Source organism: Ursus americanus, chromosome 17 (genome assembly GCF_024610735.1).
Source record: "Ursus americanus isolate L20-20 chromosome 17, mUrsAme1.1.p, whole genome shotgun sequence".
NCBI classification, from domain to species: Eukaryota; Metazoa; Chordata; class Mammalia; order Carnivora; family Ursidae; genus Ursus; species Ursus americanus.
This window is the reverse complement of record NC_142143.1, coordinates 40,986,540-41,001,828: the sequence shown is the minus strand read 5'-3', so window position 1 is coordinate 41,001,828 and position 15,289 is coordinate 40,986,540. Positions and strand designations below refer to the sequence as shown.

Below are 15,289 nucleotides of genomic sequence, written 5' to 3'. Positions count from 1 at the left end.
GCGGTGTTTATCTCATATTACGAAACTGAATACCCGCGGCAGAAATTTAATATGTGTTAATATAGCAGCTAGTTCACTGGATTCTCCCAAATCCTCTCTGATTAAGGGGCTAGAAAAAGGTTGATTTGCCTCATTCAGGAAACAGGCAGCTGAGGATGACAGCTTGGTAACTTGTCCAAGGTCTTACAGCCAGGGAGGACCAGAACTTAAACTAAAATGTGAAATGGAGGTGAGTGGTCTCTCTCCCATTTCTCTCTCTCTGCCCTCTGTTTCCCTTGGTCACACACACACACACACACACACACACACACACACACACCATCCTGAAAGAATTCTGTCAAGTTAAGATGTTAGCCAGATATTCCAACTGATACGACTCTTAAAAAGCTTTTGAAAAGCATTTTGCAAGACGCTTAGGGAAGTAAGAAATACGTTACTGAGAACCACTGCAAAGACGGGGTTAAAAGCCCCAAAGTGGCGGCAAACCATATATGGAGAAACCCATTTCTTTAAACTTGTGATGAACTCATGGTCTGCTTTTCTTTTTTTTTTTTCCTCTCGAGACTGAAGTCAGGAAAACTGAGAGCGGCACACACGTCAGGAGCAGCGGTGGCTCTGGCGTCCAGCCCCCCGGGGCTCCATGCCAGGCACACCCAGCATGCGAGTCACACTTGCTATGACAGCTTGGATCGTTTCTGTAGTTCCCAGTCAGGAATATAGAGCAAACAGTTTGCCAGATGTCGAAAATGAAGATTTCATCAAAGACTGTGTTCGAATTCATAACAAGTTCCGGTCAGAGGTGACTCCAACGGCCAGTGCTATGCTGTACATGGTAAGGAAAAGGGCAGTATTCATGGCATAAGTAAGTAAAAACCAACGAATGTGTACTGACCTGGGCGGTAAGTCCTTGCTAATCCGGAACGCTCTTTTTTCATCGTGAGTAACGTGTACAGTAAATTCGTGATCTGTGATGAAAGCAAATCCGGTGTATCTGTTGACTCATCTCTAGCAAGGAAGCTTGGCAAGTACCTTTTACTTTTCTTTTTAGATACTTCTTCTCCTCCAGTCATAGATAGATTTTACATTGTTTTTGCCACTTTCTTCCCTGTTAATTTCTGAAGGTTTTTTTTGTTTATTTTGTCTCTAAGTTGTTGGGTTTTGTTTTGGTTTTGGGGGGGGGTTGGTCTTTTGTTTTGTTTTTTTGTTTTTGTTTTTGGTTTTCTTTTTTGGCTGCTGGCAAAGTATTGGCTTTCTCAAGGAAGGCAGCACAGCATCTCAGGAAAGGATACGATTTTGAATCAGTCGGGCTTGGGTTGGAGCCCCAGCTTGGCTGTGAGCTGGATTTTAACATTCCTGGGCTCCTTAGGGTGGGGCCTATTGTGTTTATTAAATTATATAAAGTACATGAAACAAAGCATACAATATTCTGCACGTAATCGGCCCACAGTGAAATGTTGATCTGTGTCCCTCATGTAGTTGCCGAATTCCACAAGTTTCCCACCGGCCCTCTGCTGTAGCGAAGACCCCACTTAGCTGAGGACCCCCGTGCAGTGGTTCCTTCTCTAGTTCCCTCATCACCCTCATCACGCCTCATGCCCCTTTCAAATTCTCACTCTGCTCACTCCAGTGACATTGTTTGGTAACAGTTTTCATTCCTCTTGAATGGGAAGGAATAGGAGCTTTATTCAGGAGGCTGGCCAACTGGGGAGGAGGCAGACTGTGGTCCAAAATCCAGCCCCACGCTCTCTGCCCCGCCAGGAGAGTTTTAAAGGGCCAGGGTGCGGTTCATCAGTGAGGGGGGTGCAGTGGCCTGCAACATTTCCTGATTCTCTGCAGATTTGGTGATGCCGACTTACAGCCTTCAGGGCTTGAGAGTTGTGCAAGAGGTATAATTCGTACTCTACGACGTGCGAGGGCTTTCTGTTCTCTCGTTAACTGTAGGAGGCTGAGGAACCCTCTGATCACCAGCTTTCTCATCTTCCAGTGTCTACGCGGATCCCTCTTCAACTCTCTTTCCTCGCTGTCGTTGGAAGATCTTTCCAAAATCCAATTTTCATTCCTGACCCTCTTATTGTATAATGTTTCTTTTGGCAGACTTGGGACCCCGCACTAGCCCGAATTGCAAAAGCATGGGCAAAAAACTGTCGGTTTGCCCACAATGGACAGCTGGGGTCGAACAAGCTGCACCCAAATTTCACTTCAGTGGGAGAAAACATCTGGACTGGATCTTTATCCATATTCTCTGTGTCTTCAGCCATCACAAACTGGCACAGTGAAATTCAGTACTACGACTTCGAGACTCAGAGATGCAGCAAGGTCTGTGGCCATTACACTCAGGTAAGTGTCTTCCCTATATTCTCGTGAAACCCTCTTTTCAAGGGTAAAAAAGAAAACTGGAATCTGGTGTTAAGAAAGTATATAGTAAGCCGGTGCACCTGTAAATATGAAAGAGTAGGGGTTGCAAGCTTCCTTTAAAAATAAATAAATGGAGCAAACTTCCATAGCAGGGGAGGTAGTGCCTGAAGAGGTCAGTTATGTGAGTCAACCTAAAAGTGAGGCTCAGCGATCTGGACAGACTTCGGATGTTCGACAACAGCAACCCCCCTGGGGGACTTTACTCCATGTGAGAGCCATCAGAGGATGTGATGAGTGAATGGATTTTCAGGGATGAGTCCTCTAGGGAATTGGAGGCCCTTGATTTGGGGCTCTAAAATTGGGAGAAATCAGCATCTCCAACAGAAGCTTCAATTCCATATCCTCCCATTCCTCCAAGCGCGGGTGGAGAGCCTACGATGTGTCCCACGAGGACGACAAGAGAAACAACAGAGGAGAGGCCAGCATGTAAGCTTGTATAAATTCCCCTCTCCCCCAAAGTACCATATTTAGTCCCAGTGGCCACATTCAGAGGGTCCCACTGAGATTTGTTTTTTTAAACATGTTTGCAACATGTGGAAACAAACCCCTCGGGAAGCATCATCTATGGTCTACTTATCTGCTGCCTCCCTGCCCCGGCCACATTTCATTTATTTACTTTTGTTTCCTGGCAGTCTTTGTCAAGACAATAACTAAAGGTGCTGACCCCATGTCTGACTGGTTCTAATGTACAAAAATGTGTTGAAATGAGGGATGAGGGCAAAAACATTTCTAACAAGGTAGTTAATGTGGACTACTAGGTGTTTTTAAAGAGCAAAATGTTGGGAAAACTCTGTGCCGTTCAGCCTTATAGAGCCTCTGGTCTCACTGGTGTGGGTACAGGTAAAACAAGGCCGACATCGCTATGTATTATTATGATGTGACAGGAAGGGCAGATTTCAGTGACATTTTCACCTCAGGATTATTATCAACAAGGAGGAGTTATGAAACCACCAGTAGCATTGGTCTCTTTCTTGAAAATATAAATAAGGTTTCCCCTAGACTTATCCCATAAACCATTCATCTTGGCTTATGTTCACAAAAAATTGTAACCAGAAAATCGATTCCACCAGAATCCCACAAGTCCTCAAGGGCCAGAAAGCTAACTTCAAGTTGTCTACAAGTGGTAGCTGGAACCATTAAACGTTACACTGTTTAAATCTCCAAAAATAATGGTCAGTTTGAGGGGACGGACTCCCATTCAGTCTGTGCGTAAGCTTCTACGCTGCACGAAGCACTATTGTAAGGCACTCCCTGGTCCTATATCTTCGTACAGATTCCTGCCAAACAGAGCCTGGGCCAACAGCTTATGTCCTACCATATTATCTAGGAGTACAATCGCCAAGAAGTTAAAATGAGGGGCGCCTGGGTAGCACAGTCGTTAAGCGTCTGCCTTCGGCTCAGGCTGTGATCCTGGTGGTCTGGGATCGAGCCCCACATCGGGCTTCTCTGCTGGGAGCCTGCTTCTTCCTCTCCCACTCCCCCTGCTTGTGTTCCCTCTCTCGCTGGCTGTCTCTCTGTCACATAAATAAATAAAATCTTAAAAAAAAAAGAAAGGTAAAATGAGGAGAAATGCTGCATGGGGTAGGGAATGAGGGACACAGATGGCAATGGCCCCTGACCCTTAGGAGGTGACCTTTTTGGGGAGAGACGTGTGTGTAAGCAGATGTAATACAGCGCATGGTTGGTGAAATGTGGAGAAACTGACGAGGTGCCACGTGGGTAAAGAAGACACAGCAACGTATCTGGCCAAGGGGAGGTACGGAGAAATAGGAGTTGTCCACACAGCAGGAGGCTTATCAGTTGGTTCTTGGAAACTAAGTGAGAGTTTATCAAATGGAAAGGAAAAGGAAGAGAACTCCAGGCAAAATTAACGAGGTGTCCAGTGGATACAAATGAGCTTTGTACTTCGGAAGAATGGCTAGTAGCTCGCCACTCGCCACACCAGGGATTTGAAGATCAAAGGACTGTTAAATTGACCACAGACTCCTAAATCATGGAAGTCAACACACTCCATGTCCGCCATTCCGGGGACTAAAAACACGAGGAGGAAAGTTGATTTTAAGTCTTCTAGACCTGAGATTTCAGAGATGGCCCTCCCCAAAGTAGCTGAGCTTACTTGTACATTTTCCCCTTACAGCTAGGACAAAAAAAGCAGGGCTCACATTTTGGACAGGAGAAAACACATTTCTTTGCATCCAGGTGTCCCAGCTCATGCGGAGTGATCCTAGCCTGTTCTCTCTGAGACCACTACATGCTACCCCCAATTCTGAAGAGCAAGCCTTATCCTGGAGAGGAAGTCCAGGGACCCCCTGGGTGCGATATCGCGGCAGCAGCAACCACTTCTAAGTGAGCCTGGCACCTCTCTGTCGTTGAAGATCTCACTGGAATCTCACCACAAAGCCGTCAGAGCCGCAGTCATCCACAGATGAGTCAACGGGCCTCAGGGAGACGAAGAAGCGGTTTTCCTAGATTTGCGTCCTCGCCCGTGTGCACCCAGTCTCAGCGGGTGTGCGGGAGAGCCCCCGAGCGCCAGCCCCAGTCCCGCCGCAGGGTCCCGTTTCGGCTCCAGCGAGAGGAAAGAAAATAGCGCGAACCAGGAGAAGCGCACGCGCCCTGCTGGGGAAGGAGCTGCCCACCGAAAGAAGGTGGCGCAGGGAACGGCTGCCGCAGAGGATCATGAACTTCGCGTCTCCTTGAAGTTAGGGGCAAACAATATCTCCGGCTTGAAGAAGTGACTATGTTCACAAACCAAGGAGCCGTGATCCACTTCCACACCCCAAAGGTTCGGGCATCCCTGGCAGCGAACACTCTCGCCCTCACGCGCCGAGCGGAGACAGAGCCGGGGACAGCAATGCTCCCCAGCGGCTTCAACCCACCTGGTGCCCACAGGCCGCCTGTTCCGGAGACTGGCTGACGCTCTGCCCGCACCGTCTAGGAGCTGGAGGAGGAAGTTCCAGATCTTGTGGATTTTTGTTTTAAGATTTGATTTATTCATCTGACAGAGAAAGAGAGAGCAGGAGCAGGGGGAGAGGGAGAGGGAGAAGCAGACTCCGCACTGAGCTGGAGCCCAGTGGGGGGCTCGATCCCAGCACCCTGCAGATCATGACCGGAGTGGAAGGCAGACACTTAACCATGGGCCACCCAGGCGCCCCTGGGTCTTGTGGAATTTTGATGAAGTTTCCAAGAATGAAGCAAACTGACCTGAGTCATCTTCTGAAGAAGATAGAACTTAAAGTTACTGGGAGCTGCTGTTGTATGACTGTTTTTTAAAATTTTGTTCATGGACCTGATGAAATATTTTTTCATCATTTCATCCTTTTTCCATGGCTCTGTAATATATTTTAAGCCCAAGCCTCTTGGACACTGCAGCTCTTTTCAGTTTTTGCTTAGATACAATTCATTCTTTGCAGCTAATTAAGGGGAAGAAGCCTTAGATTAAGTTTGAAAGAAGGTGAATAAAGTTCTTTACCTAGTAAAAAAAAAAAAAAAAAAAAAAAAAAGCTGTTTTCCCAGTGTCACATAGCTAGTAAGAAGAAGAGCTGGGATCCTGATTATCAGGTATGTGGTGAGGATTAAATAATAGGATTTATATAAATTATCTAGTAAAGTGCTCGTACTTAGTAGGCATTAAACAAAGGTTAGATCTCCTTCATGAGCTGGGATTTATTTTTTTTTTTGCTTTTTTTTTTTTTTTTTTTTTTACCAATTATATTGAAAGAAGATTTTGATAGCCTGGTTAAAGATGACTTTACTTTAAAATACAATGTTTTCATCTTGTAAGAAATCTCAAGACTGGAGATTCAAGACTACTCAGTTGCCATTTTAAGTTCTTGCTGGAAATTACCTCAAGTGGATATTATAGCCTCCCACTTATCCTCATCTTCTATTAATAAAAAGCAAGTTATTTTCAGATTTTGGCTGGTGAAACAGTGGTTGTACAGAGTAAAGACAATAGATTTAGATCCAATTACTACTCATAAAGATGTGGTATTTCTTGACACATTAGGTCAACACTTTAGCTCGGTCTTCACTAGAGAGAGATTTGCACTAAGAATTGTGGTATATTAATATGGGAGATTAGATATTTTGTTGCCTGCAGTTCGCCTTTATAAAACTTGGGAATAGTTTGACTTCAATATATACGCGGGGCAGCGGCTTAGGTTTGGTAGTGCTGAGAATGCCCACTAGATGGCACCATACATCTCAGTTTTGGTTTTAATCCCTGCCGGACTGCCACCCTCCCCAAATCGTTGTTTTTACACTTCTACTGAACCAATGAAAGTGGGACATGTTTCACAGTTTCTCTACGTGGTTTTATATATGTTGCTGTATTACCATACTCTTGATAATAGTGCCTGATAATGAGTCAGAAGGACTCATACTGAGACTGGAAAGAAGATGGTGGGAAGGGGGCATAAGCTCCAAAGGAGAGACGTGCGTGCCCCCAGTAGGTTCCCCGGATGCAGTGTTTTTTTAGAAAGGTATAGAGAACGTTATCCTCGCCAAATAGTGAAGGAAGCTAAGGCCATGGTCACAGAGTGAGTGGCTGAGCTGGAGTATGAACTCCGTCTTTGTAGTCCCAGAGCCCACATTTTGAACCCAGAACCTGAATGCCCATAAAGCTTTTAGAAGAGACCAGCTTGAATGGAGACTAAACTGTGGGACGTCCGTGCAGTAAAGAAGTGAGCCCAACAGTACAAATGGGTCTCAAATGCTTAGGCTTCGTGCAAGAAGCCAGAGTGGAAAAACTATATTTAAACTGATCCCATTTATATAACATTCTGGAAAAAGCAAAATGATAGGGACAAAAAACAGACTAGTGATTGTCAGGGGCCAGGGGATGGGGGGAAGAGCCGACCACAAAAGAGCACAAGGGAACTTTTGGGGGCAATGGAAATGTTCTAGGTCTTGAATATGGTGGTAGCTACACAATTGTGTTTGTCAGAATTCATGGGACTGTCCACCTAAAAAGGATGGGTTTCACTGTGTGTTAATTACAACCTGACTTTAAAAAAGAGAGAGAGATCAATTAAAACAAAGTGAACGGTAATTAACATTGCACACCCTTGGAAACAAAGAGACCAGAAAAGAAAAGTAAAAGACAGTAGAACAAAAGAAAGAGCATAAAGCATTAAAGATGTGTGGGAAGCCCAAAGATGAAGAATACCTGAGATGAAACAACACCTGAAGAAAGTGCTCAGAGACCAAAGAATAAAAAATATAAAACGATTTTACTAAGGTGATAGTAAAAGGAGAACACAGACAACGTCGCACCCAGTTAGCGTGCATAATAATCACCTGAGGAACTTGGTAACATATACGGTTGATTCTTTTTTCTTTTTTATGGCTGAATAATATTCCTATATCTGTAACACATTTTCCTGAAGAAGAAATTCTGCCATTTGCAACAACATGGATGTAACTGGAGGGTACTATGCTAAGTGAACGAAGTCAGGCCCTAAAAAGACAAATACCTTCTTAAATGTGGAATCTACACAAAAACAATCTCTTAGAAACAGAGAATAGACTGGTGGTTGCTAGGGTGGGGGTGGGGGCCAAAATGGGTGAATGTGGTCGAAGGCTCAAACTTACAGTTATAAAAATAACTAAGCCCGGGGATGGAATGGACAGCATGCTGACTGGCCACAGTTAACAATACTGTAGTATTTATTTGAAAGGTGCTGAGAGAGTAAATCTTAAAAGTTCTCACCACAAGAAAAAAAAAATTGTAACTATATGGTGATGGATGTGTTAAATAACAAAAATTCATCTAAGTAATGTGTTAAAGATCTAATTGGCTTTATTAACTAATTCACGAATCAGGCAGCATCCCAGCCAGCAGGTAGAGGGGAGCTCCAAAGGGCTACAGAAAGGGAAAGGTTTTTAAAGCAGAACAAAAAGTCAGAAACAGAAAAAAGGATTATTTTGAATGAGGTCATCTTCCTTTGGGGAGAAGGGGGTCTTATTAGACGGTTTACCTCATCTTCCTTTGGGGCTTGGAGAGTTCCCTGTGACAGATTAGCTTATTGGTGCTGACCAGAAAGTCCCTGACTGCATTTCGGGGACAGGTTGAAAGTGCAATTAGGTGAAGCCTTAGGCCCCAGTTCCGTGACAATGGCCTAGCATAAGTGATGCCATTTCAGGCCTGTGATTTTCTTTCTGGCACATGTTAACTAGATTTATTATGGTGATCATTTCACAGTGTATAAAAATATTGAATCATTATGTCATATACCTGAAACTCGTGTAATGTTATGTATCAATGATAGCTCAATTTAAAAAATACAGATTTCAAGGACAATCCCAGTGACTCACATTCAGCAGGACTGAGAGGGGCCCAGAAACCTGCATTTTAATGTAAGCTTCCCAGGTGAAATCGCCTTGAGATACGGTGAAGAGAAATGTAAAACTTTGTAAATGAATGCAAAAATGATGGAAAATGCAAGTACAAGGGTCAAACCTGAGGATTCACGGCCATAAAGCCAGGCTCTCTCTCCCTGAGCTAAAGGTCTCAGTTCCCTGCAGGGGATTCCTGTGTGATGAGAAAGGGAAACCCCCCTACGTTGATCAGGGCGAGAACCCGGTCCCTTGCTGAAGGAGAGCGCTCCTCCCCTGGGGGAGCAGTAGCTGCCTTCCCACAGTTGCCAAACCGGAGGACAGAATGCAGAGAGCTGCAGCCCTCCCCCGCTTGTTTTGACCTCGTCCCTCCTGCCCCATCAGCCTCCCTAGCCACTCCCCCCCCCACAACCCCACCTTTAAGCCTTGGAGAAGCACAGACTCTGATCCACATCTCCCCTCCCTCTATACTCTCTCCCCAAGGAGTGGTTTTCATTGATTTTTTTTTTTAAGATTATTTATTTATTTGACAGAGAGACAGCCAGCGAGAGAGGGAACACAAGCAGGGGGAGTGGGAGAGGAAGAAGCAGGCTCCCAGCAGAGGAGCCTGATGTGGGGCTCGATCCCATAACGCCCTGAGCCGAATGCAGACGCTTAACGACTGTGCCACCCAGGCGCCCCTGATTTTTTTTTTTAAGCAAACTTGAACTTTTTCTGATGTTCATAATGATTCTGACCCAAGACACCAGCCGTGTCTCAGTTCTGTGAGCCTTTCCCATCTTGGGTGAGCATATGCTGCTCTCTCTGGAAGAATTCTGACGCTACGACAGCTCACTGGGCTTCGGCTAACCTCACTAGGTCAGAGCAGGCTCCCACCGGACACTCCGTAGCCCCCTCTGCTCCCCCCGCACCACAGTCACACCCCTGCGTAAAGGCCCCATGGCAGCTTTTCTCTCCGTTTTGTAAAGGCGCCCACCGGCTCCCGCTCATTCCCTCTGTATCCCCCGTATTTGGCACAGTTCTTGTCACAAAATTGCTTTCGAAAAAAATGAGTAAGTAATTTAACATGCAGTTTGGTCTCACCGTAAAAACAGGTCATTTAATTGCTGGCTTATCTCCAGACACTAGCTCTTTAAAAATATTTTTTTTCTTTAGGCTTCTGTGACATCAAACACTCTTGGTTAAGATGAGCTCTACAATTTGTGGAGCTTCATGAAAAATGAAATGTCCCTTGTTCAAAAATCGGGGAAAATGCCACTAAATGTGGGAAAATACGTGACAGTGTTGAACTAAACCAAGTACGGAACTCTTCCGACCGTGGGGTCCGGTGCCACAGCACAGGACCCTCTCCCTGACGCTGCCTCTGTCCTTGGTTTCCCTCCTATGCCACTCAGCACTCCTTTTTAATCTGCTTTGCTGGTTGATTTTCTTTTCCTCTTTACCCCATGCTCTCATTTACTTGTTGATCTATCATCTTTGCCTATGATCTAGTCCCGTGTCTTCCAGATTTCTATCTCTAGCCTCGCTCTGTCCCCTGAACTATAGATGGTCATTTTCAGCAGCAAAGTCACTCTGCACTTGGATGTCTCATAGGCATCTCAAAGGTTACTGGGCCTGAACAGAACCCCTGTCCATGCTCCCACCCACCCTCTTCCTTCCCTGGTTTTCCTCATCTTGGAAGTGTTGCTCAGGCCCCAAATTCCCACTTCCGCCACACTCAAAGCAAAAGCAAATCCTTTCGGCTTTAGCTGAAGCTGATGGATTCCCAGGAACATGCCACCACCAACCAAGTGTGGGCCACCATCTTGTCCATGTTGTACCACTGAACCAGCCTCCCAGATGCCCTCCCTCTTTCTTCCTTTGCTCTTCTCAGTCCATTGACTTCATAGCAACCAAAGAGATCTTTCTGAGATGGGAAAAAGAGTCTATGCTCACTCGCCTACCAGATTCCCTGTGACCTGCCCCTCTGCCTCTTACCTCAGTGTGAACGATTCTCCCTGTTACCTGGATCCCAGCTCTGCTGGCCTGCTCTCTGCCACTCCAGCAGCCAAGCCGGTTCCACCGTGGGGCCTCTGGGCCTCTGCTCCCTGGGCACAGAAGGCTCTCCCTCCCACGTTTAGGTCTCCTGCGCACTCATCCCCAGTGCTGCCTCCGCCTCCATGGCCCCTTCTCTGGACACCCAGGCTCAGCCCCTCCTCCCTAGCACTATTTTATTTCAAGTGCCAAAAATTATCTTAATATCGTGTATATGTTTATTTCACAGGCTCCCACCCCAATAATAACAATTCCAAGTCTTGTTTGCAACTGAATTCTGAGCACCTGCGTGCTCCCTGGTAGCAATGGCTCTACCTACTAGGGTGAATACACCTCACTGTGTTAATGAATCACACTCGAATGTTCGCTTTATTGTCTCCCTCCCGCTACAAACCCTTATTTTCTTTCAGGTGGTCTGGGCAGACAGTTACAAAGTTGGCTGTGCAGTGCAGCATTGTTCCACAGTGGCTGGCCTGGAACATTTTACCGACGTAGCCCATTTCATATGCAACTATGGACCAGGGTAAGTAACAAATCAGCCTCTTTCTACATTTTTTAAAACGCTCCTTAGAAGTATTTATCTTCATTATAGAAAATTGGGATAATAAAGAAAGCGTAAAAAAGAAAATTAATATTACCATTAATTCCTCTACCCAGAGATCTACTCCATTAACACGTGGTACTTTTTTTTTAAAAATATATGTGTGTGTCTGTGTGCAGACCTGTTTTGCACAATTTTTAAAACAGAAATAACTCGGAATTAAATTTCTCAATTTATGTAATTTATTTCATTTACTTTTGAACATTTTGGTTTTGAAATGGATACAATTTTTCTTCCTTTGGAAAACAAGGTAGACCCATGACATGCCCCCCACCTTTCTTTAAACATATATGTGTGTTTATGCATCATACACATTATTGAGAAAATGGAGATCATACCGGAAATGCAGGTTATTTTTCACGTAAAATTATACCATGAACATTTTCTGTGTCATTAAATTTTTAAATATGATATGAATAATTAGAAAAATAATGAAAGTACCCTTTCACAAAGATGGTGTTGAATTTCACCTAGGAAGCCTCTGCCCCTCTCAAAGCCAAAGCCAAGGCTTTGAAGGCCAAGAAGGCGGTGCTGAAAGGTGTCCACAGTCACCAAAAAAAAAAAAAAAAAAAGATCCACACATCACTTACTTTCCAATGGTCCAAGACACTGTGTCTCCCAAGGCAGCGCAAATATCTTCAAAAGAGCACCCCCAGGGGAAACAAGCTTGACCACTATGACACATCAAGTTCCCCCTGACTTAGCAAGTCAGCCATGAAGAAAGCAGAAGACAACAACACACTTGTGTTCACTGTGGTTGTCAAGGCCAACAAACACCGGATCAAACAGGCTGTGAATAAGCTCTACGACATGGATGTGGCCAAGGTGAACATCCTGATCACACTCGATGGAGAGAAGAAGGCACGTGTTTCAGTGGCTCCTGACTATGATGCTTTGGATGTCGCCAACAAAATTGGGTACATCTAGGGCACCTGGGTGGCTCAGTCGGTTAAGCGTCTGCCTTCAGCACAGGTCATGATCCCGGGGCCCTGAGATGGAGCCTTGCTTGGGGCTCCCTGCTCAGCAGGGAGTCTGCTTCTCCCTCTGTCACTCCTCTCTGTTTGTGCTCTCTGGCACGTGTGCTCTCTCAAATAAATAAAATCTTTAAAAAAAAAAATTGGTATCATCTAACTGAGCCCAGCTGGTTAAATCAAAACATACCTTTTTTCACCATAAAAAAATAGAGTAATACTTATAAAATGCTTACTATATGCTAAGCACTTTTTTAAAGATTTTATTTATTTATTTGAGAGAGAGAGAGTTTGCTTGAGCTGGGTGGGCGGGGCAGAGGGAGAGAATCTCAAGCAGACTCCACGCTGAGCACAGAGCCCCACGTGGGGCTCCGTTCTGCGACCCATGAGATCAAGACCTGAGTTGAAACCAGACTCAGACGCTTAACTTTCTGAGCCACCCAGGCGTCCCACTAAGCACTTTTTGAAGTGCTTCACACATATTAACTTATTTAATTTTCATGAAAGGTCTTGAGATGGGTCCTCTTACTATCCCTGTTTAGCAGATACGAAAACTGAGGTACTGATGGGGTGAGTAGCCTGCCCAGGGTTTCACCATTGGTGACGCTATTTCTTACGTCACTGTGTCACAGCTGACTGTGACCCGAGCTGTCTGGCCTCTGAGTCTGTGCTCCACATGGACACAACAGCTCATCCCACTGAAGGACTTAGATTGTTCTCTGCATTTTAGCATCTGATGCACAACCTTATATGGAAGTCTTAGGTCCCATCGATTTCCCTACAATTCCTAGAAATAGTGAACATCTTAAGTTTTTAAAAATGCATATGGCCAAATAATCCCCTACTATTATTTACAACAATTTATACTCCTTCCTTAGGATTGGGTATTATCATTTTTTATATTTTCTAATTTGATATGAAGTGTTATCTCATATTTTCTTTTGCATCTCTTTGACTACTAGTGATTATAAAATTTCACCTGATTGCCTATTTACATTCCTCCTTTTGTGAAGCATATGGTCTGCTCATTTTTCTATTAGAGTGGTTTTCTTAATGATTTATGGTGGCTTGTATTTTAAAACTTTTAACTCTCTGTCATATATATAACTTTTTTTAAAGATCTTATTTATTTATTTGACGGAGAGAGAGAGCACGCACAAGCAGGGGGAGTAACAGGCAGCAGAGAGAAAGAAGCAGGCCCTCCGCCGAGCAGGGAGCCTGATGCGGGGCTCGATCCTAGGACCCTGGGATCATGACCTGAGCCAAAGGCAGACGCTAAGCCAACTTAGCCACTCAGGCACCCCAACGTTTTTTTTTTAATTTGTTGCCCTTGAATTTTGTTTGGATTTTTCCAATCTTTGGGATTCCAAAAGATTTGTTAGAAGCCTCTCTCTCTTTCCCTGAAGTAATGTTCAGAAGAATGTTTGATAGTTTGAGTGTAGGTGGAAGTGAAAGGACTAAAATCAGGCGTCATTCATTCAGAAGAGAACAACTTTGACTTAAAATCCCAAAGTCAGAAAATCGGGAAAACCCAGGAAATACCAGCCAAAGCCATTAAGTCAATCAGTGGTGACTTTTCATGACATTTATATAGCTTAATGGTTAAGATATGGGGTCTTGAGACCTACCACCTTGGTTCACTTACTGTGTGACCTTGGACAAGTTACTTAATCTCTCTGAACCTTAGTTTCCTCTGCAAAAGATCAGGATAATAAAAGCACTGACTACTTATCAAGTAGCTATGAAAATTACATGAGAAAGCTAGGCAAAACACCAGGTATATGTAATACCCGGCAATGGTGATTATTTGAGAAGTACTCACAGTTATCGTTATGATGAGGCCCAAATGCCGTCTCCTCACTTATAAACTCACTTTACTTGCCTTTTGAGTTCTAAATAATAAGTTGTGAAACTTAAAACCAGTTATAATGCTTCTGTAGAGTAACATTCATTTATTCATACAAATAATTCATAAATTCAATTATTCAATAAATATTTGTTTACTGAGCTTCAAAGGAGAACCAGCCACAGTCCCCGCTCCCATGGAATTTGTATTTGTAGGGCAGAGAGACAATAAAAATACAAATAAAATAGCCACATGATGATAGGAGTAATGAAGGAAATACCAGTGATACCGTAATCAACTCTATCAATAGGCAAGACCGTATTTGGAAAAAATGATGTATGTACTCGAGCGTAGGCATGAAGAATAGAGGAACCAGACATGTGAAGAACTTCACAAACGGATCTGCCGCAGAAAACACCTGCAAAGATTTTGTGGCGAGGATTCAAGAATGGACAGAAGAGCAGAGTGCGTGGACCACTGAATGAGAGGCAACTGGGGGAAGGAGGCAGCTCAGAGTTTGTAGGGCCATGTAGGCCATGGCAAATTTAACCTGCATTCACATCACGAAAAGAATCCTCCAAGGATAAGCAAGGGAGAGACAAGACCTGTTTAAATTGGGGGGATCATTCTGTATGAGATGTGGAAAATGGACTGGAGGGCATGGGGTAGGGGGAGCACAGAGACCGGTTAGGGATGTCCTCATTTTCTACTGCCTTCTGAGCTGGTTTTTCTCCTCATAGGCCCCCATTCCACATAATATCCTCCCCATATTTCTGAGATTTCCAAAGAGTGGGGTGGAGGGTGCTTAATTCTCCCGTCACCTGTAACTCAAGCTCTGGAGTCAGTCATTGCCCAGAACAGTTTTGACCCCTTCTCCTGGCTGCTTCAGGTCATTCTGATCCTCATTTTTCAAACACGAACACAAATCTCCCTTCATTACCCTGGATGCCTCAGAGCCAGGCTATCTCGTGATTACTGAAGAGAGGATTACAGCATGGAAGAGAAAATGACAACCCTGACCATCGATACTACAGGACCTAGTGTACCCTGCCTTAAGGACCCTTACTCATATTTATCTTTTTCTTT

The 15,289-nt window shown here is 44.5% G+C and overlaps 1 protein-coding gene and 1 pseudogene across 1 annotated transcript in view; both read left to right on the top strand.

The window, feature by feature from the left end:
* The first annotated feature begins 95 nt into the window (after nt 1–95).
* GLIPR1 (GLI pathogenesis related 1) overlaps nt 96–15,289 on the top strand; it is an 18,921-nt gene continuing 3,727 nt past the window's right edge. Inside the window, exons 1-4 of the mRNA XM_045811140.2 lie at nt 96–229; nt 564–832; nt 2,095–2,337; nt 11,196–11,308. Of these exons, the coding sequence (XP_045667096.2) occupies nt 641–832; nt 2,095–2,337; nt 11,196–11,308 (548 nt within the window). The 5' untranslated portion in view covers nt 96–229; nt 564–640. The remainder of the gene's footprint in view (nt 230–563; nt 833–2,094; nt 2,338–11,195; nt 11,309–15,289) is intronic.
* On the top strand, nt 11,712–12,563 carry LOC148108668 (large ribosomal subunit protein uL23 pseudogene; annotated as a pseudogene).